Below are 23,114 nucleotides of genomic sequence, written 5' to 3' on the forward strand. Positions count from 1 at the left end.
TCCAAAAGTAACTACTGAAAACAGATAAAATGAATGAATACAAGTGAATGCATTTTTTTTTGGGGGGGGGGGAGGGGGTACCTTTTTGAGTGGCTCACAAACAGAGTGATCAGTCTTTATCATAGTTTTTTTTTTCAGGAAAAATGGCTATATAATCGAAACGCCTGCGCGAGAATTGATAATTGTGGTTTCAAAATAGGAAGTGTTCTTCTATCAACTATCGGTTTTCCCGGCCAATTTCGCACTTTTGTCAGTCCAATTCATAATTGCTGCATTCAATTTAACAAAATATAGCATAGATGACATGTTCGGAAGTTCAATTTTATGATCTCTTCATTCAAATTCATTTTGGAGCATTCAAATTATCTTTAGCCTCATTCTAATTAACACTTTTTCAATTGAAATTCGTAAAACAAGCACCATTTCGTTATTCGTTCATTCAGTTTAGAATTATATAGTCACGTGATCACGGACATGCTGCTCTCGTTTTTGGCAATCAATTTAACATCTTTTGCAGTCAATTTAGCACGCATGTTTATGGTTTGGTTCTTTCTTTTTTATAACTTAGTTATTGTTCTCCAAGCGTCATTACGTTTCATATTTTCGTACTCATTTTAGACATTTTGGCAACATTTTCTTTAATGTGCTTAGTGACTCTTCAAGTCCGAAGATAATGCAACATGTGCATGGCCACAACTTATCTCGCCGTTGAGCGCTTTATTCCGTGTGTCGGCCAGTTCTAGGACATCAAGGTTATGATCATCAAATATTCCTATAATTCTTTTTCTGTCCCCTTGAGAAAAATTGTAGTACGTCTGTATCTAACTTGTGCCGTCATGACAGGAAGAAGATGAAGTTAAACTATATAATAGTATTGGTACATGTAGGCCTAAAATGACACGTATGAAAGAAAAGGGGCGTTACAGAACAGCAGACCCGAGTAATGGTCAAAAATACGATACTTTTACTGCTTATCAGTGCACGGATGAAACAATAAGTCACATAGAAATACGCGTTTAAATGTTATCAACTTTTCAAAAAAGAAATAACATGACATTAATTTGAATGAACATGTTAGGAATTTTACCGCCCATACGCAAAATTAAATGACTGAAGTACCCCTTTCGCCAGTGCTGGCGAATTTGAATGACTGAAGAGCACGTGCCAATTTGAATGCCCGTTTTAAGAATTCCAAAGGCACATGTGCAAATCTCATGGATCGGAATGCTAATTGAACGAACAATTTGCAATTTTGAATGACAGAATGTGCAGTGACGAGGATTTCGCTAAATTGAATGAACCTTTTATCAACAATGGACTGACATAAGTGCGAAATTGGCCGGGAAAACCTATACCAAAGATAATAATTTCTTTCGTTCATTCATGCTTTTGCAGTTAATAGTCAGTTTTATAGCACTCTTTTGGGCAATGCCGTATTCAAGTATAAATACTGAATTGTCTCGTATAACCAAACGAATAACTGTAACCAATTTTTCTTTCACTCGATCACTGTACGAATCTGCCGACCCGTTCGATGCTAGATCTTACACAGATCGTGTCATGTCGAGCTGGTCTACGAAGTCTAGTAGAAATCGAGTATTGACCGTGTAGCGATCGTGTATTGATTGTGTGTAGATCGGGATGTTCGGGTAGAGATCGATGTGGTTGTCGAGGAGAGATTCTGGAGATGTCGAGTGTGGTCGGGTGTGGATCGTACAAGATCGAATAGCGGTCGGGAAGGGATCGTGTCGAAGGACGCTCGAGCATTTGGTCGGGATTGCTCTGGTAAAAATAGGTGATCGGGATTGATCTCGCTTGATCGAGTTGATCTGATCGGCAGTGGGAACGGGGTATCAAGCACCCAGTCACACACGCAATCGACCGTAGCAATCACCAACAGAAAGAAAACACAAGACAACCAATCACCAATTTAATATCACATTCACCGAATCAACCACCGATAATCTAACACACCGCACTTCCCGCAACGAAACTTGAAACCTGAGGACCAGGACCGCTGCGCACTAAAGAGCACACAACGCTATGAACACGGTCCCGGACCACCGCCAATAAGTTTGCGAGTACGGAATCGCTAAGCAAAATACGCCAAAAAATACACGAGAACAACGGCTCGAAAGAGGAAAAGTTTACAGAACACGAAAAAGACAAAAGAGAATATATACGACAACCGAAGAAAAACCCAGCACTCGCGCTAATCCCAGGCCGCTATAAAAACAGACAACCTGAAAAGAACGAATAAGCAATGCGGGGCAACCCAGCTGTATGACAATGCACGAACGATGAAGTGACACACAAAACCCGTAAAGTGGAAATCACGGCACACGATAACATAAATATTAACAAGATCGTTTGATACAAACGAGTAAAACGGACCGTCGGGGAATCCCCAAGTTCGACGCGACCGATATGGCTCAATAGCCGACTACGCCAGTGTTGTGTTCGCTGCCCCCGCGACCTTACCCCAGGCACGGGTCAGTAAGCACTATGCACCAGCGATGACTCGCTAGTGGCGTGGTTGAGCGGTGGCAACTTATCCACTTATAAAACTTACTAAAATACACTACCTTACTTACACGCTACTATAACAGGATTTACTATATACCTACAATAACTACGGCTTCGCTCACCTCGGTAACCTTGAGGGTCTTGCGTTGCCCTGGGGAGCTGATGACGGACGATTTGGATGAGGATTATACACAAGGCATTCAGCACAGTTCCAGTCATCCAGTCAGCTCTTAATTGACCAATCGGGATGCCGAATGGTAGCCCCCCCCCCCAATTTGCATAAAATCCCACCCCCACTGATCCATTAACTAAATAGGGGTGTTCAGCCCTACAACCAAAAGATGAACCCAATTTACCACTACAACTACATTTAGTTTTACAATCATTTTTTTTTTTTTTTTGGTTCAACTAGGGGCCTACAGTTACAGTTTGTAATTCAAGACAAGAGACACGTAATGAAAGTTGCCTTGACGAATCATTTGTAGAAACTGGATAGATCTAACGTTAAATGATTAGCTTACCACTAGGCCGCTTGAGTCTTCGACTTTGTCACGCAGGCCAAGCAAGATCCATCTCAGCCCCAGTGCTACGGTGCAATTAACTCACTGATAAGAGGCCAAAGCTTTTGAATTCTTAACGGTCATCGAAGCGCTGTGCGGAGGGAAGGACAAAAAATCTCGAAAGTTCACCTCCTCGTATCTCCCTTATTTTACCACCAAATCCCTTGAAACTTCACACATATATCAAATATGAATATATCATCCTTCATATGATTTTTGGGCGAAAACGCTGATGTATCTTTCGAGATATGTGTATTTTTCTGCTTGAGTCGACTGTGGGAAAGGGTTACGATTTTTTCCCGACACAAGTCTGCGCCTGCATGAATATGCATTTGATCAACATATTACTAGTCTGTATACACCAGACTCACTACCTGCGAAGTCTCGTGTTTGTGCAATTAGTAGTTAGGTGAAAATAAGAGCAAAAAGACAACCAACTTTAAGAGAAGATACTGGACATGCACAACTAGATCATCCTCCTGCGCATGCGTTTTCTACTGGTGAGTGCACGCTTAGCCAATCAGCGGTGTCAGGCTCGGCGCAATGCGACAGAGGTCGATTTTCGGTCAGCAGGGTGGTGAGTGGGCAAGGGAGGAACCCTGCTTTGTGCTTCAACTGTTTCAAGCAGCACAAAAACCAATACATCGGACTGCGTATTCCTTACGCCATGGATTTTACGTAGGTCACAAGTGACAGTGATCTCGATTTTTCCAGACATAGCTGTGCGCCAAATGATACAGAAAAGATATTTGGAGAGCAGCATGGATATACTACCATAAGTCATATACCGAAGTTTCATTTTTGTGCAATGAAGGAAAATGTGAGAAAATAACACTTGTTTTGAGACCAAATTTTCTGTTTTGGAAGCTAAGTTTCGACATTATTTTCACACGTTTATCCTCAATAAAACCCCAAATAACTAACATTACGAGTTCGAGAATAGTTTCTTCTTCAGTTTGCTACATAGATTTAATCATTTGATGGCTTTGAGGTGAGATATTGCGATTGTCCTGCAACACTTCCCCAGCGGTTTTACGCACACAAGCTGTCTACTTTTTGCAACTGAGGCTTCGAGGTCATAAGCTTTTGGCGAGTTAATTGCACCCTAGCGCCGCACCTGCCATAGCCCTGCTCATCTGGTCCGAAATTAAAGACTTCAAAGGCATGACAAGAGCCACAGCTTTCGGAGAGTCTGGTCCATCATGTAGATCTAGTTTGCGAAGAATATCAATGCACAACGGTGCAGCTTGGAAGTTGGAACACCACACTATTGCCGAAACCAGTCGGCATGGAGATAAACAAAAGCATGAGTCTATGACCACGCACGGAGAAACGAGTACGTGTAGTAGGGACTTCTAAGTTCTGGTTCTGCTGCTGCTCCCCGAAACCGTCAACGAATCCAAGCTTCTCAGTAGCACATTGCATTGAATGCTCTTTTCATTATCACTGTCAGAAAAGCGACGCGGAGACGCTGATGTTGACATCCATTGATCATGTAAACAATGTTTGGAGGAAATACTTGAAATGCTGCACAGATTTTGGTCGGAAAACGCAAGACTCGGAATCAATACGGAAAAAGCACATAGCACAAGCTGTATGCTGTACACGCGATCCGGGGGATCCCCGATCGAGAAGTAAAAGCCACCTCGAAATTGACATGTACGATAAGTCACGATGCTTTAAATGGGCGAATATCTTTTCTACACGTATTTATCAATTTTTTTTTTATTTGTGATTTTTAAATTATTTTTTTCTGTCGAAAAATAGATTTAAAATGCTGGTTATTGTGATATTTATAATTTGATTTATAACAGTTATGGAAACTAGTAGAAGTTAGTCTTAATTTTACGCACGGTTTATGTACGTTCTAATTTCATTCTCCTCTTATGATCTCTAAGGTATATCATTTGAGCAATTTTTAATAAAAAGAAAAATAATTTTGAAATTCCATCAATATATGAAGAGTTTGTTTGCAAAAACCGATAAGTCCATATTTGCCAAACGGAGATATTTGCGATTAAAGGTCAAGAAAAATAAAGAGAATAATAAGAAAATTTGTGCTTCTTTTGACCATAACTTCAAAAATGTACTTTTATATGTAGTGACCAATATATCATTTAAAAGGTATTATTTTGTACTTTATGACAGAGACCGTACTTCAAAATCTTCAAAAATGGACTTATCGGTTTTTGCAAACAAACTCTTCATATGGAGAGATTAATACAAATATTGGCGTAAAATACGTATGTTATATTGCTACATGCAATATACCTGTTTGCAATAAGACTACAAGATTAGAGATCGATCGACTTTTTTCGATCCCACAAATTGCCTGCTGGACGCAATCTCATCGACCAATCAGGATGCTCGAAATGAATGAGGGCATGGGGGTGGGGCCAATTTTTTCCGAAATATTTCGGGGAGACTTGGCAAACCAGACTGGACTGTTTTGGAGGTCGAGATGCGTGCGTGCGCGGCAAATTAATACACGAGCATACGGTGGGGCATACGCGTGCTGTATAGCGGTGTGTGCGCGCGGTTAATGATCACACAAAACAGTCCAGGCAGTGGACTATTGTGAGGCTAGTGATGGGGTTATTAGAGCATGAGTTGGGGTAAAGTAGGGTTGTAGGGAGTGTCTGCATGTGCGTGTGTGTGTGCCTGTTTGTTAGTATACAAGTGTATCTGTATGTGTGTGTGTGTGTGTGTGTGTGTGTGTAGTTGCAACTGCTTGCATCCATTTTTGGGCAAGATTGGCGCAATGTGTGTCGCAATTCCGGGAGGATGAACAGGCCAATGATCAACTGACGGTGAAAGAGTGGGACAAGGCGGGTAGCGTCGGGGGCTAGGCAGACACAGTGGAGTGGACGGGCTGTGGGCGCCAAGGACAAGTGCTTACGGTCGTGGGCGTGAGTGGAGGGTCGGGGGGGGGGAGGGGGAAATGAGAATATTGCGCATGCAGGGCAAATGGGCTAGGGGGCCGTCAATCGATGGCGTGGAGGGTGGGGGGGGGAGAAGGTTATTGAGAGCCCTAGATCGGTGTTCGTCCCAAACCCTCAACCCTCTTTGCTCGTGTGTTATTTTCATCTCCAAAATATCTGGGTTATGTAATGACGCACTATGGTAAAAAGGATTATATACAGAAATGGGTAGATATTTATATATCCTTGTAAAAGGATTGGACACATACATTTCAAAGAAAGTCACAGGATGGTAGGATTCTAGAAGCTTCGAATTTGTCAAGTTTGTCTTTCTCAGCTTTTTGTCACAACAATACATGGAGTGATAAAGAAATAAACATTATAGACATGAATAGGGGGGAGGTTGAATGGAAATATAAGATGAATTTATATGCACTGTAGGCCAAATGACATGATGGATTTGACTTACGAACAAAACATGAGTTTGTATGACATTGTGTGTCTTGTATATCCCACATGTAAACCCTCTTTCTTCACTCATTACACTGAAAATAATAGTTTTCTTGTCAATAATGTGACATAAATGAAGTATTATAAAAACCAGCTGTCCTCATAGATCTGTGACTACGCGTTTGTTGCTACACGGCCTAAGAGTGAAGGATGGAGAGCATTTGATTTTTATCGTTTTTGTCGAGCCCTCCAGAGGTGAGGGGAGACTAAGGGATCGCCTGCGGAATCTGTCCGTCCGTCTTCCGTCCGTCGTCCGTCCGTCGTCTGTCCGTAATGCTAAAAAATCAATAACTCTTTACTCTGGGCTTCAATTGCAATCAAACTTCGAGGGAAGAGGGGTCATATAACGTTTCACATTTTACCATATATGAAGGTCACCTCAAGGTCAAAGTTCACAGGCAGGGGTCAATGAACTTTAGCGCCCAATGTTAAGTTTTTATGGCGCGTTTCTATTATGGATCATAACTTTTGATCCATAACTCCATTTGTGACCAAACGTGGATGGTAGATGTCCCTTGGGGAGTGGATGGTCACCACAAGGTCAATAGTCACAAGCATGGGTCAATGAACTTTTAGAGCCAAATGTTAAGTTTTTATTGCGCGTTTCTTTTATGGGTCATTACTTTTGATCCATGGGTCCCTTTGTGACCAAACTTGGATTGTAGATGTCCCTTGGGGAGTGGATGGTCACAAGTACAAAGGTCAGAAGGAGGGGTCAACGAACTACAGTATTAGGGCCCAATGTTAAGTTTTTATGGCACGTTTATTTTTTGCCATAAATTGTTACCCTTTTGCATTGTACTGTATATCTGTTTTTATCTGTTATACCTCCTTTTTTCAGCTGGTATATCCCTCTTGCGTACAGTTTCTTGTACGTGAATGGGCGAGACACATTATGGCACTTGCCTTGTTAGGATAGAATTTACTTTTAACACGGATTTGTAGGATTTATCGTTCCAATGTTGTATATTCGTAGCGTGGGCATTAAGGTGCATGATGTTTATAACTTGTACGTGTCATTACATTTAATAAAATGTAGTACCTTAGAAATAGCACAAAATGCATAGCCCAAGTGTCGTTTCATTTCATCTCGATTGTAGTGAAATAGATGATATTGAGTAGAATAGTGCTAGGAAAGAGCAAAATTATGCCAATTGATATGGCAAATTAAATGTCCTTTGTGTGTAACATTGTTTTATGCATTAGACTTCGGAGACTCCCCTCTACAGTACTTCACAGTTACTATCACTGTGTCAACATGAAGGATCTGACATCTCGGCTGCGACATGGCAGGCCTTAGTCCAATTCATCCGCGCAGTGTCACACCTTTTAAGTCTTGAACGGGCATATATCGGACACCATCAGCATCAAGCTTATCATTTTCTTTCAGGAGTGGAGCGAGGATCAGTATATCATTTTTTTCTTTCTCTGTGCTTCTCTAAATTTACTTCGCTTTGTCTTTCAGGAGAGTGGGGAAATATGTCACAGAAATTATTGAACTCATTTTGATTGAAAGTGTAATATGTGACATCAGATTATGGTAATGTGTTATAAAATCATTATACGTACAGTTAAGGAAGAAATATAACGTAACATTGTTCTTCAAGGTATATAATCTATGTCAAAGTGTTCCAGTCGCCTTAGTGATAATTCACGATTTTTTTTTCCCACTTTTACGTCTACATTATGAAGCTTTTATTTTTTGAGGGGGGATAAAATGTGAATGGGTAGGGATAAAAGACATACAGTGCATTTACATGAATTTGAATATTAATTCTGTCAACGTATACTTTTACCTCCTCCTGTGATGCTACATAGGAGCTATCAATGGAATTAGCTCCAATTTCGATTGTTGGATCAAGAGCCTTAGCAGAAATCATCTGCACCATGCCAAACCTTCGGACTCTAGAGCTAAATGATGTCAGGATCACAGACGATTTCTACCTAGCTCTCGCCGAATTAGCATCAAGAACAAGGGTATCTTACAATGCATTAATCCCCCCCCCTCACACACACACACAGGAAAATAACAGACTGAACTAAACAGCAGATATTTGTTTTCAGTATTCATAAAACAAAAACAAAAAATAATAATAAGTCGTTGAACAGACAAACACAGACTTTCATGAAAAAAGTCATACCATGCTAAAATTTAATTTGTTATAACAAAACAAAGATTATTTGGTGAACTCATATGAAAATCGATTCGTTCGATCGCATACTGAATTAGCCTCACTAGAACTATCCCGTAAAAGTCACAGCACAATAAATCAACCACTAGCATATGTCCCATTGCGACATTATTACACCTCTAAATGTCACATCAATTCTACAAAGCAACGGTGATGATGGTAAGTCCTCATGAATGTGGATTAGTCTATAATGTCATAGTTTCATACATCCCACGAAACACAAATAACCGCCTTTCTTATATAACTCCTTAGATGATATATGTACTACTCGTACAATATAATATGGATGGTAGCGGTCTCTTCACTCGAATTGATTTTTAAAAAGTGAAGATTTCGTGTGTCAAATCAAATGGAAGACTTTATTGAGGCAATGTCATTTTACCTACCTCCTGATGTAATGGGTGTTTTCATCTCCGTTTTACATCACTACCCCCCCCCCCCCTCGATCCACTTCTTACAGGCGTCACTCTTACAGGTATAGATGGTAGTTGTTTGTTTATTACAATTGAAACAAAAACAAAAACTGATTGAAGATTTCAAATGTGTGAAATTCAATGGACCACTTTATTGAGGCGATGCCATTTTATCTACTTCCTGAAGAGATGGGTGCTTTAATCTGTGTTTCAAATCACCCCCCCCCCCCTTTCGCTCCACAGCTCAAATCCATAAGTCCACATTTCATGATCTATACCTCTTGGTGCTGCCAAGGTTTGTGTAAAAAAAAAGAGCACCTGTTACCCACCAAACATTAAGAATCTGAATTCATGGATTTTTACTTGAGGTATTATATTCACACTGACAGGATGGTCTTCCCTTAGTATTTTATGTTATTTCTCACCCTCTTTCTGTACTGCACAGCTGGAATCAATCAAATACTCTGCAGGACCTGACATTTCTCCTGCTGCAGCAGAGGCATATGCCAAGAGTATTTGCACCATGCCAAACCTTAAGAGTCTGGAGCTTAAGGAAGTCAACATAGCCGACGGTTTCTTTCTTGCCCTCAAGACATCAGCATCAGAAGCTTTGGTATCTTAATTTGCATTTTTTTATATTCCAGTGTAATATCGTAAAGTGGGCCATAGAGGAGAGATTCATGTTGACCGTTTTGATTAGAATCGAAAATGTATGGAATTACATAGTTTTCTTTAATACAGAAGGATTGTAATCATTCGATCAGAAACTGTTTTTTTTTTTTTAATGAAGAAATAAATTGGTGGGGTTTCCCAAGTACGCACAACAATGATTCCAATGTAAATGTCTACTGAAAATTGAAAAGGAGATGCTGGCATAACACCATAATCCTATATAACTTTAGGTGACACTCTATAGAAGATACATGTACTAATATTACAAATGTGGATGGTAGTGGTTTCTTTAATAGGATAGAAAAAATAGTGAAGATTTTATGTGTAAAATTAAATGGAAAACTTTATTGAGGCAATGTCATCGTATCTACTTACTGAAGTAATAGGGCTATCTCAGCTTCTATGAGCATATGAAATCGGAATCATCATCAATACCTGTATGATATTACCTTCAATTCTACAATAGCTGGAATCAATCTGACACGTACGTTGAAGGAACTTTATTGAGGCGATGCCATTTTATTTTCTGCCTGAAGAGATGGGTTTTTTTTTAATCTGTGTTTCAAATCACCCCGCCCCCCTTTCGCTCCACAGCTCAAATCCATAACTCCACATTTCATGATCTATCTCTTGGTGCTGCCAAGGTTTGTGTAAAAAAAAAAGAGCACTTGTTACCCACCAAACATTAAGAATCTGAATTCATGGATTTTTACTTGTGGTGTAGATTGTTGCTTTGTTCAAACTTACAGTTATGTGACCACAATGTTACATTATGTCTTCAGAATGAACATTTTTACAAGCCTCCATGCCAATCGGTCGTGATACTTATTCGATAATATGTACTCTTTGTTTATGTGTTGTTCGTATTTGTTTGTGTCGGAGGGCGGAAAAGGGATGAAAACATGGAGGTATTATATTCACACTGACAGGATAGTCTTCCCTTAGTATTTTATGTTATTTCTCACCCTCTTCATGTACTGCACAGCTGGAATTAATCAGACACTATGGAAGACTTGACATTTCTGCTGCTGCATCAGAGGCATACGCCAAGAGTATTTGCACCATGCCAAACCTTAAGACTCTGGAGCTAGAGGAAGTCAACATAGCCGACGGTTTCTTTCTTGCCCTCAAGATATCAGCATCAGAAGCAAGGGTATCTTAATTTCCATTTGTTATATTCCAATGTAATATCGTATAGTGGGCCATAGAGTAGAGATTAATTTTGACTGTTTTGATTAGAATCGAAAATGAATGGAGTTACAAAGTTTTCTTTAATTCAGAAGGATTGTAATCCTTCGATCAGAAACCGATTTTTCCCAAGTACACAAAACAATCATTTCAATATTAAGGCCTACTGAAAATTGAAAGGGAGATGCTGGCATAACCCCATAATCCTATATAACTTTAGGTTTCACTCTATAGAAGTTACATGTACTAATATTACAAATGTGGATGGCAGTGGTTTCTTTAATAGGATAGAAAAAAATAGTGAAGATTTTATGTGTGAAATTAAATGGAAAATTTTATTGAGGCAATGTCATCGTATCTGTTTGGTTTTTTTTTTTGGTACGATTCTTATCACTGAAGAAAGAGTGATGTATGTTATGTTATTTTTTTTTTACTATCGAGAAACGGAATAAACTTGAATTTGAAATTTGAATTTGAATCTACTTATTGAAGTAATGGGTGTTTTAATCTGTGTTTTACATCATCCCCCTCCTCTTCACTCCACAGCTACAATCTATAAGTCTTCATTTCATGATCTACCTCTCGGTGCAGGCAAGGGTTGTGTTAAGAGAAAAAAAATATATATAAACATATCTATACTGGATATGTATATGTATATAAATATAATAGGGCTATTCTCAGCTTCTATGAGCATATGAAATCGTAATCATCATCAATACCTGTATGATATTACCTTCATTTCTACAATAGCTCGAATCAATCTGACACGTTGAAGGACCTTTATTGAGGCGATGCCATTTTATTTTCTGCCTGAAGAGATGTTTTTTTTTTTCATCTGTGTTTCAAGTCCCCCCCCCCCCCTTTCGCTCCACAGCTCAAATCCATAAGTCCACATTTCATGATCTACCTCTTGGTGCTGCCAAGGTTTGTGTAAAAAAAAAGAGCACCTGTTACCCACCAAACATTAAAAATCTGAATTCATGGATTTTTACTTGTGGTGTAGATTGTTGCTTTGTTCAAACTTACAGTTATGTGACCACAATGTTACATTATGTCTTCAGAATGAACATTTTTACAAGCCTCCATGCCAATCGGTCGTGATCCTTATTCGATAATATGTACTCTTTGTTTATGTGTTGTTCGTATTTGTTTGTGTCGGAGGGAGGAAAAGGGATGAAAACATGGAGGTATTATATTCACACTGACAGGATAGTCTTCCCTTAGTATTTTATGTTATTTCTCACCCTCTTCATGTACTGCACAGCTGGAATTAATCAGACACTATGGAAGACTTGACATTTCTGCTGCTGCATCAGAGGCATATGCCAAGAGTATTTGCACCATGCCAAACCTTAAGACTCTGGAGCTAGAGGAAGTCAACATAGCCGACGGTTTCTTTCTTGCCCTCAAGACATCAGCATCAGAAGCAAGGGTATCTTAATTTGCATTTGTTATATTCCAGTGTAATATCGTATAGTGGGCCATAGAGTAGAGATTCATTTTGACTGTTTTGATTAGAATCGAAAATGAATGGAGTTACAAAGTTTTCTTTAATTCAGAAGGATTGTAATCATTCGATCAGAAACCGATTTTTTTTTTTTTTTTTATAAAATGAAGGAATAAATGGGTGGGGTTTCCCAAGTACACACAATGATTCCAATATTAATGTCTACTGGAAATTGAAAAGGAGATTCTGGCATAACCCCATAATCCTATATGCCTTTAGGTGTCACTCCTTAGATGATACATGTACTAATATTACAAATGTGGATGGCAATGGTTTCTTTAATAGGATAGAAAAAAATAGTGAAGATTTTATGTGTAAAATTAAATGGAAAACTTTATTGAGGCAATGTCATCGCATCTACTTATTGAAGTGATGGGTGTTTTCATCTGTGTTTTACATCATCTCCCTCCTCTTCTCTCCACAGTTACAATCCATAAATCTTCTTTTCATGATCTATACCTCTCGGTGCCGGCAAGGGTTGTCTTAATAGAAATATATTATGTACATTAGATGTGTGTGTGTGTGTGTGTGTGTATTACTATACATATACATATATGTATACGTGATATATGTATATATAAATATAATAGGGGTATCTCAGCTTCTATGAGCATATGAAATCGTAATCGTCATCAAAACCTGTATGATATTTTCTTCAATTCTACAATAGCTGGAATCAATCAGACACTTTGGAGGACCTTCCATCTCTGCTGCTGCATTACAGGCCTACGCTCAGAGTATCTCCACCATGCCAAACCTTCGGGATCTGGAGCTGAAGAATGTCATCATAGCAGACAATATCTCTGTCTCCCTTACAACATCAGCATCAACATTTGGACTATGGGTATACCATTTGTGTGCGTGTGTGTGTGTGTGTGTGTATTTGCTTGGTGTTAGTTACTTTACAGGAAATCTTTAGTACACGTTTAATATTTTTTTCGATTAAAACAAGAAAAAAACAAACATGATGAAGCCGCTTACCATTAACTGCCCCAAGAAATAAAAATGAAACTGTTGTCACCATTGAAGAAAACAGTAATAATGTAGCATGTTCATTTGTTTCACGACAAGTTGATATTGGTGACGATCACATAATTCGTGATCACTGGCTTTCACTATTGAATTATTCCCTGTGGATAATGTCCTCTTTGAAATTATCAACAATGTATGTATATACATAGAGTGGTATGTAATGGGTCGGCACACAAGCGGTATAAAATCGTATTTTTTTTCCTTTTTGGGGGGAGGGGGTGGGAGGGTTGGGGCAGATTTGTATTTGGTATAGAGGTTAGGCCATGTTTCTACTTTCATACGCAGACATGTACTTTATTTCTTTTTTTAAGAATAGACCTCTCCATGCTATAAAGTATATTCGTCAAAATTAGATTGATACGTGTTTCTTTTTTCCTTTTATGATCTCCAAAATATCCGGGCTATGTAATGACGCACCGTAACAAGGAATATATAGAGAAATGGGTACACAAGATGAATACTATCGCATTTTTTTGGGGGGTGGTGGGGGTGGGGGGAGAGGGTTGGGGCAGATTTGTATTTGGTATAGAGGTTAGGCCATGTTTCTACTTTCATACGCAGACATGTACTTTATTTTTTTTTTAAAGAATAGACCTGTCCATGCTATAAAGTATTTTGGTCAAAATTAGATTGATACGTGTTTCTTTTTTCCTTTTATGATCTCCAAAATATCCGGGCTATGTAATGACGCACCGTAACAAGGAATATATAGAGAAATGGGTAGATATTTATGTATCCTTGTAAAAGGGTGTGACATGAATGATTTCAAAGAAAGTCTCTGGGTGGCAGGATTGTAGAAGCTTTCAAAATTTATCAGGTTTGTCTTCCTAAGCTTTTTGTCATAATAAATACATGGAGTGATAAAGAAATAAGCATTACAAACATAAATCGGGATGGGGGCATTTAATGGAAATATATATGGTAAATTTATATGCACTTTAGGACTAATTACATAATGCATACGAACAAAACATGACATGTAAACCCCCTTTTTTCACTCGTAACACTGAAAATAATAGTTTTCTTGTCAATAATGTAACATACAAAAAACAGCTGCCCTTATCTGTGAGTACACGTATCTGTGAGTACACGTTTGTTGCTACACGACCATAGAATGAAGGATGGAGAGTATTTGATTTTTTTTTTGTTTTTATGATTTTTATTTTCCTTATGAATTTCATTTTAATAGGGTATTGTAAGACTTATAGTTCCATTGTTGCATATGCGTAGCGTGGGCATTAAAGGTGCATCATGTTCATAACTAGTACATGTTATTACATTTTATACAATGTGGTACCTTTAGAAATAGCACTAAATGCATGATTAGCCAAAGTGCCGTTTCATTTCATCTCGATTTGAAGTGAAACAGATGATACTGACCCGAATAGTGCTCGGAAAGAGCAAAAATTATGCCAATTGGCAAATTAAATATACTTAGTGTATGACATTCTTTTATGCATTAGACTTGGGAGATTTCCAGCTACGACTCTGCACAGTTCTTATCACTGAGTCAACATGAAGGATCTGACATCTCGGCTGCGACATGGCAGGCCTTTGTCCAATTCATCTGCGCAGTGTCACATCTTCTAAGTCTTGAACGGGCATATATCGGAGACCATCCGGCTTATTATTCTCCTTCACGAGTGGGACAAAGATCGGTATTTCAAGTTTGTTTTTTTTTTTCTTTGTGCTTCTCTAATTTTACTTCACTTTGTCTTTCAGGAGAGTGGGGAAATATGTCACAAAAATTATTGAACTCATTTTGATTGAAAGTGCAATATGTGACATCAGATTATGGTATTGTGTTATTAATCATTGTATGGACAGTCAATTAAAGAAATATAACGTGACATTGTTCTTCAAGGTATATAATCTATGTCAAAGTGTTCTAGTCGTCTTAGTGATAATTCATGATTTTCTTTTCCCACTTTTATGTCTACATTATGAACCTTTTTTTTAGGGGAGTATAACATGTGAATGGGTAGGGATAAAAGACATACAGTGCATTTACATGGATCTGAATATCAATTCTTTCAATGTATACTTTTACTTCCTCCTGTGATGCTACGTAGGAGCTATCAATGGAATTCGCTACAATTTCGGTTGATGGATCAAAGGCCTTTGCAGAAATCATCTGTACCATGCCAAACCTTCGGACTCTGGAGCTAGAGAATGCCAGAATCACAGAAGATTTCTACCTCACTCTCGCCGAAATAGCATCAAGAACAAGGGTATCTTACAATGCATTAATCCCCCCCCCCACACACACACACACAGGAAAAAAAAAATAGTGAAGATTTTATGTGTAAAATTAGATTGGAAAACATTATTGAGCCGATGTCATCGTATCTACTTACTGAAATGATGGGTGTTTTCATCTCTGTTTTACATCATCCCCCTCCTCTTCACTCCACAGTTACAATCCATAAGTCTTCTTTTCATGATCTATACCTCTCGGTGCCGGCAAGGGTTGTGTTAATAAAAATATATATATATATGTACATTAGATGTGTGTGTGTGTGTTTTACTATACATATACATACATGTATACGTGATATGTATATGTATATATAAATATAATAGGGGTATCTCAGCTTCTATGAGCATATGAAATCGTAATCGTCATCAAAACCTGTATGATATTACCTTCAATTCTACAATAGCTGGAATCAATCAGACACTGTGGAGGACCTTCCATCTCTGCTGCTGCATTACATGCCTACACTCAGAGTATCTCCACCATGCCAAACCTTCGGGATCTGGAGCTGAAGAATGTCATCATAGCAGACAATATCTCTGTCTCCCTTACAACATCAGCATCAACATTTGGACTATGGGTATACCATTTGTGTGCGTGTGTGTGTGTGTGTGTGTGTATTTGCTTGGTGTTAGTTACTTTACAGGAAATCGTTAGTACACGTTTAATATTTTTTTCGATTAAAACAAGAAAAAAAAAAAACATGACTAGACTCGGAATTTGTCAAGACTGACAAATTAGGTGATCCGATCTTTTTGGAAATCAATGATCTGAGTCCTGATCCGAAAAGGCATGAACATATAGTTTTCACCTGAGATTAGGGACATTGGTCATGTTATGTTTGGATTCTCATTAAGAAAAGGGAGTCAGACCTGCCATCTTTGGTACCGAATTCCGTATACACTAACGAAGATACAGAATGAAGTATATTTGACCTTTGACCCCACTTTGGACACCGAAGATGGCATCTGAGCAAAAAGTGGTTATTTTGTGAAATGATTCTTGTAACATGGTCTTTGCGTGTGCAAAATCTGAGAAAGATAGGACATGTATTCACCAAGATACAGGATGAAACATTTATGACCTTTGACCTTAATTTACATACCCAAGATAGTGTCCGATCAAGTAGTTGTTACTTTATGAAATAATGTACGTGACATGAACTACACATGTGCAAAATATGAAGGTGATAGAGGCTGTTTTTTTATGAGTTATTGCAAAGAAAGTTGCAGAGAGAAAGAAATATCTCTGTACATCGAAGATAAGCTTTAATTTCAACCACGTTTCTTAACGTGATGTCGACGTTGTATGAAAAAAATGAGGGTACACAACGATAGCCGAAAGTCTCAGCTACAACATATTAAAATCTAGGAAAAAGTCACAGAAGCATAAGTGAGCTAGTGTTCGATAAAGACAATCATGTCAGTTGTCACATCTAGAAAAATTTCCTCCCATAGAGATAACACGTCATCACGAAGATAGAGAAAAAGTACATATGACCTTTGACCCCACTTTGCACAGACAAGATGGCTTCTGAGCAAAAAGTGGTTACTTTGTGAAATGATTCTTGTAACATGGTCTTTGCGTGTGCAAAATATGGGAAAGATAGGACATGTATTTACAAAGATACAGGATGAAACATTTATGACCTTTGACCCTAGTTTACATACCCAAGATGGCGTCTGATCAAGTAATTGTTATTTTATGAAATAATGTACATGACATGAACTAAACATGTGCAAAATATGGTGGTGATAGGGTATGTTTTTCTTGAGTTATTGCAAAGAAAGTTGGAAAAAGAAAGAAATATGAAAATACATCGAAGATAGGCTTTGATTTCAACCAAGTTTTTAGACGTGATCCCGGTACCGTATGAAAAGATGAAGGGCACAATTCCGATAGCCCAAAGTCTCAGCTACAACATATTAAGATCTTAGAGAAATTCACCGAGAAATAGGTGAGCTAGTGCTCGAAAAAGATAGTCATGTCAATTTTCATTTCCAGAAAAACTGCACTCCCATTAAGATAACACGTAAACGGGTCAAATTTGACAAGATTACTTTCAATCCATTTTTACTAGGTGATGCCGTCATCTAATCAAAATGTTGTTATTTAATTAATGAAGAGCATTTAGTAAGCTACAACATACTGAAATCTGGGTAAAAATTGGCAAAGGATTAGTCAGATGCACTTGAATGAACTTGAAATTTGATGACGTCATTTTGAAAATTTACTTTTTTTACTTTATTAAGAAATTTGATATCTTTTAATCACTTTGACAGCATTGCCAACCCATGAAATGACATGTACAACTCATCAGCTTTTAAAATGGGTAAAGAAAATGGGGGGTCACCGTCCATCCTGACGAGTAAAATCGGATTTAAAATTGGCGTTTTTTGGCATAGTTGCACTGTATATCGCCATTGACGCGCGCGCGGAATTTCAACTTTGACGGGCCCGTATGACGTCATGTAGAGTCGGATTGACTTGAAACTTGGTAGAAATATTCCTTGACATTTCAGGCATCCGATAAGAGTGAAAAAACGGGAAATTTCTATTGCATAAGAGCTGTGCGTGCGTATATATGCGCGCACGTACGCGTCCGTCCAATATTTTTCAATTTTTCAAAAAATGCTCCAAATCGTCTGAAACGTATGCAAAAAAGAATTGAGCTCGATCTGAGCATACAAATATTTCAACGCGCGCGTACGCGCACGCTTTAAGGATAAATATGAATTTTGAGAATATGAGTAGAATGCGCTTGACTTGAAATATATGTGACGTATATTTCATTGAATAATTCCATTCCATTAATGAGATATGAATGAGAATGTGTTTTCATATAATGACGTCATAGTGACGTCACGGTCGACTGATCACAACGATACATTAGATTTGTCGTCTTTGGGACATGATACATACATGGTATAATTTTGACATTGATAGAAAGAGGACTTTCTGAGCTAACCTCTGCACAACTTTTGCCGAGAAAAAAGAAAAAGAAGACGAGAGATTGTAATTTGTCATCACTGACAAATTAAGGTGATCCGATTTTTTTTTTTATCAATGATTCGAGTACTGATCGTAATAGGTATGACCATACAAGTTTCATCTGTGTTTAGAAACATTGGCCGTGTGATGTTTGGATTAATTCTCATTTAGCAAAGGGAGTCATATCTGCCATGTTTGGGACCAAATTCTGTATACACTAAAACGAAGAAGCAGCAACAAGTACATATGACCTTTGACCCACCTTTGCACTCCCAAGATGGCATCTGATGAAATAGTGGTTATTTTGTAAAATGATTCTTGCTACATCGTCTATACATGTTAAAAAGATGGGAAAGATAGGACAGGTATTCACCAAGATGCAAGATGAAACATTTACGACCTTTGACCCTAATCTACGTACCCAAGATGTTGGCCGATTAAGTAGTTGTTATTTTATGAAATAATGTACGTGACATGAACTAAACATGTGGAAAATATGGGGGTGATAGGGTTTTTTTTTCTTGAGTTATTGCAAAGAAAGTAGCAGAAAGAAAGAAATATCTCAATACATAGAAGATAAGCTTTAATTTCAACCAAGTTTTTTAACGTGATCCCGACATCGTATGAAAAACAAAGGGCACCCTAGCGATAGCGCAAAGTCTTAGCTACAACATATTAAAATCTGGGAGAAATTCACTAAAGGGTAAGTGAGCTAGTGCTCGATAAAAACAATCATGTCATTTTACACTTCTAGAGAAATTCCCTCCCATAGAGATAACACGTCATAACGAAAATACAGAAAGAAGTACATATGACCTTTGACCCCAATTTGCACAGACAAGATGGCATCTGAGCAAAAAGTGGTTATTTTGTGAAATGATCCTTGTAACATGGTCTTTGTGTGTGCAAAATATGGGAAAGATAGAACATGTATTCACCAAGATACAGGATGAAACATCTATGACATTTGACCCTAATTTACATACCCAAGATGGCGTCTGATCAAGTAGTTGTTATTTTATGAAATAATGTTCGTGATATGAACTAAACATATGCAAAATATGGTGGTGATAGGGTATGTTTCTCTTGAGTTATTGCACAGAAAGTTGCGGAAAGAAAGAAATATTTCCATACATCGAAGATAAGCTTTAATTTCATCCAAGTTTTTTCACGTGATCCCGACATTGTATGAAAAAACGAAGGGCAAATTTACGATAGCCCTACGTCTCAGCTACAACATATTCAAATCTTAGAGAAATTCACCGAAGCATAAGTGAGCTGGTGCTCGATAAAGATAGTCATGTCAATTTTCATTTCCATAAAAATTGCACTCCCATAGAGATTACACGTAAACTGGTCAAATTTGACAAGGTTACCTTCAATCAATTTTTTCGAGGTGATGTCGTCATCTAATCAAAATTGTGTAATTACACTTATGAAAGAACATTTCATAAGCTACAACATATTGAAATTTGGGTGAAAATTAGCTAAGGATAAGTGAGATACGCTCGAGTAAACTTGAAATTTGATGACGTCATTTTGAAAATTAACTTTGTTTACTTTATTAAGAAATTTGATATCTTTAATCATTTTGTCAGCATAGCCATGCCATGAAATGACATGTACAACTCATCAGCTTTCAGAATATGTAAAGAAAATGGGGGGTCACCGTCCATCCTGACGAGTAAAATCGAATTTAAAATTGGCGGTTTTTTGGCATAGTTGCACTGTGTATCCCCATTGACGCACGCGCGGAATTTTGAATTTGACGGGCCCGTATGACGTCATATTGAATCGGATCGACTTGAAACTTGGTAGAAATATTCCTTGACATTTCAGACATCCGATCCGTGTGAAAATATTGAAAATTTCTATTTCATATTAGCTGTGCGTGCGAATATGTGCGCGCGCGTACGCGTCCGTCCATTTTTTTCAATTTTTCAAAAAATGCTCCAAATGATCTGAAACGTGTGCAAAAAAATTTTGAGCTCGATTTGAGCATACAAATATTTCAATGCGCGTGTACGCGCGCGTTTTGAGATAAAAATGAATTTTGAGAATGTGTGTAGAATCCGCTTGACTTGAAATATATGTGACGTAAATTTCATTGAAATATTCTATTCCATTAATGAGATATGCATGAAAATGTGTTTTCATATAATGACGTCATAGTGACGTCACGGTCGACTGATCACTATGATTTCACTTGCGCTGTCGTCTTTGCGACATGATGCATGTATGGTATGATTTTGACATTGAGAGGCAATGCACTTTCTGAGCTAACCTCTGCACAACTTTTGTCCAGATATAAACAATCAGTACAGATACAGAAGGTGATCCGAAGGATATTCGGATCACCTAAAAAACTAGAGATTGTAATTTGTCATTACTGACAAATTAAGGTGATCCGATTTCTTTTTTAAATCAATGATTCGAATCCTGATGACCATACAGGTTTCATCTGTGATTAGAGACATTGGCCGTGTGATGTTTGGATTCTCATTTAGAAAAGGAAGTCATATCTGCCATCTTTGGTGCCAAATTCTGTATACACTAGATAACGAAGATACAGCAACAAATACATATGACCTTTGACCCACCTTTACACTCCCAAGATGGCATCTGAGGAAAAAGTGGTTATGTTGTGAAATAATTCTTACGACATCGTCTATACGTGTGCAAAATATGGGAAAGATAGGAGAGGTATTCACCAAGATACTAGATGAAACATTTATGACCTTTGACCCTAATTTGCATACCCAAGATGTTGTCAAATCAAGTAGTTGTCATTTTATGAAATAATGTACGTGACATGAACTAAACATGTGCCAAAGATGGGGGCGATAGAACCTGTTTTTCTTGAGTTATTGCAAAGAAAGTTGAAAAAGGAAAGAAGTTTGAAAATACATCGAAGATAAGCTTTCATTTCCACCAAGTTTTTTGACGTAATGCCGACGTCGTATCAAAAAACTGGAGGGCACATTAACGATAGCCCAAAGTCAAAACTACAACATATTAAAATCTGGGAGAAATTCACAGAAGGTTAAGTGAGCTAGGGCTCGATAAAAACATATCACGTCAATTTTCACATCTAGAAAAATTCTCTCCCATAGAGATAACACGTCATAGCGAAGACACAGAAAGATGTACATATGACCTTTGATCCCAATTTGCACAGACAAGATGGCATCTGAACAAATAGTGGTTATTTTGTGAAAATATTCTTGTAACATGGTTTTTACGTGTGTAAGATATGGGAAAGATAGGACATGCATTCACCAAGATACAGGATGAAACATTTATGACCTTTGACCCTAATTTACATACCCAAGATGGTGTCTGATCAAGTAGTTGTCATTTTATGAAATAATGTACGTGACATGAACTAAACATGTGCCAAAGATGAGGGCGATAGAACCTGTTTTTCTTGAGTTATTGCAAAGAAAGTTGAAAAAGGAAAGAAGTTTGAAAATACATCGAAGATAAGCTTTCATTTCCACCAAGTTTTTTGACGTAATGCCGACGTCGTATCAAAAAACTGGAGGGCACATTAACGATAGCCCAAAGTCAAAACTACAACATATTAAAATCTGGGAGAAATTCACAGAAGGTTAAGTGAGCTAGGGCTCGATAAAAACATATCAGGTCAATTTTCACATCTAGAAAAATTCTCTCCCATAGAGATAACACGTCATAGCGAAGACACAGAAAGATGTACATATGACCTTTGATCCCAATTTGCACAGACAAGATGGCATCTGAACAAATAGTGGTTATTTTGTGAAAATATTCTTGTAACATGGTTTTTACGTGTGTAAGATATGGGAAAGATAGGACATGCATTCACCAAGATACAGGATGAAACATTTATGACCTTTGACCCTAATTTACATACCCAAGATGGTGTCTGATCAAGTAGTTGTCATTTTATGAAATAATGTACGTGACATGAACTAAACATGTGCCAAAGATGGGGGCGATAGAACCTGTTTTTCTTGAGTTATTGCAAAGAAAGTTGAAAAAGGAAAGAAGTTTGAAAATACATCGAAGATAAGCTTTCATTTCCACCAAGTTTTTTGACGTAATGCCGACGTCGTATCAAAAAACTGGAGGGCACATTAACGATAGCCCAAAGTCAAAACTACAACATATTAAAATCTGGGAGAAATTCACAGAAGGTTAAGTGAGCTAGGGCTCGATAAAAACATATCACATCAATTTTCACATCTAGAAAAATTCTCTCCCATAGAGATAACACGTCATAGCGAAGACACAGAAAGATGTACATATGACCTTTGATCCCAATTTGCACAGACAAGATGGCATCTGAACAAATAGTGGTTAT

The 23,114-nt window shown here is 37.9% G+C and overlaps 1 protein-coding gene across 1 annotated transcript in view; it reads left to right on the forward strand.

Moving 5' to 3' along the window:
• LOC140240179 (uncharacterized) overlaps nt 1-23,114 on the forward strand; it is a 138,537-nt gene that overhangs the window by 72,778 nt on the left and 42,645 nt on the right. The window contains exons 4-10 of the mRNA XM_072319977.1: nt 8,391-8,494; nt 9,568-9,735; nt 10,780-10,947; nt 12,247-12,414; nt 13,160-13,226; nt 15,649-15,752; nt 16,185-16,358. Of these exons, the coding sequence (XP_072176078.1) occupies nt 8,391-8,494; nt 9,568-9,735; nt 10,780-10,947; nt 12,247-12,414; nt 13,160-13,226; nt 15,649-15,752; nt 16,185-16,358 (953 nt within the window). The remainder of the gene's footprint in view (nt 1-8,390; nt 8,495-9,567; nt 9,736-10,779; nt 10,948-12,246; nt 12,415-13,159; nt 13,227-15,648; nt 15,753-16,184; nt 16,359-23,114) is intronic.

Source organism: Diadema setosum, chromosome 16, assembly GCF_964275005.1.
Source record: "Diadema setosum chromosome 16, eeDiaSeto1, whole genome shotgun sequence".
Lineage (NCBI taxonomy): Eukaryota > Metazoa > Echinodermata > Echinoidea > Diadematoida > Diadematidae > Diadema > Diadema setosum.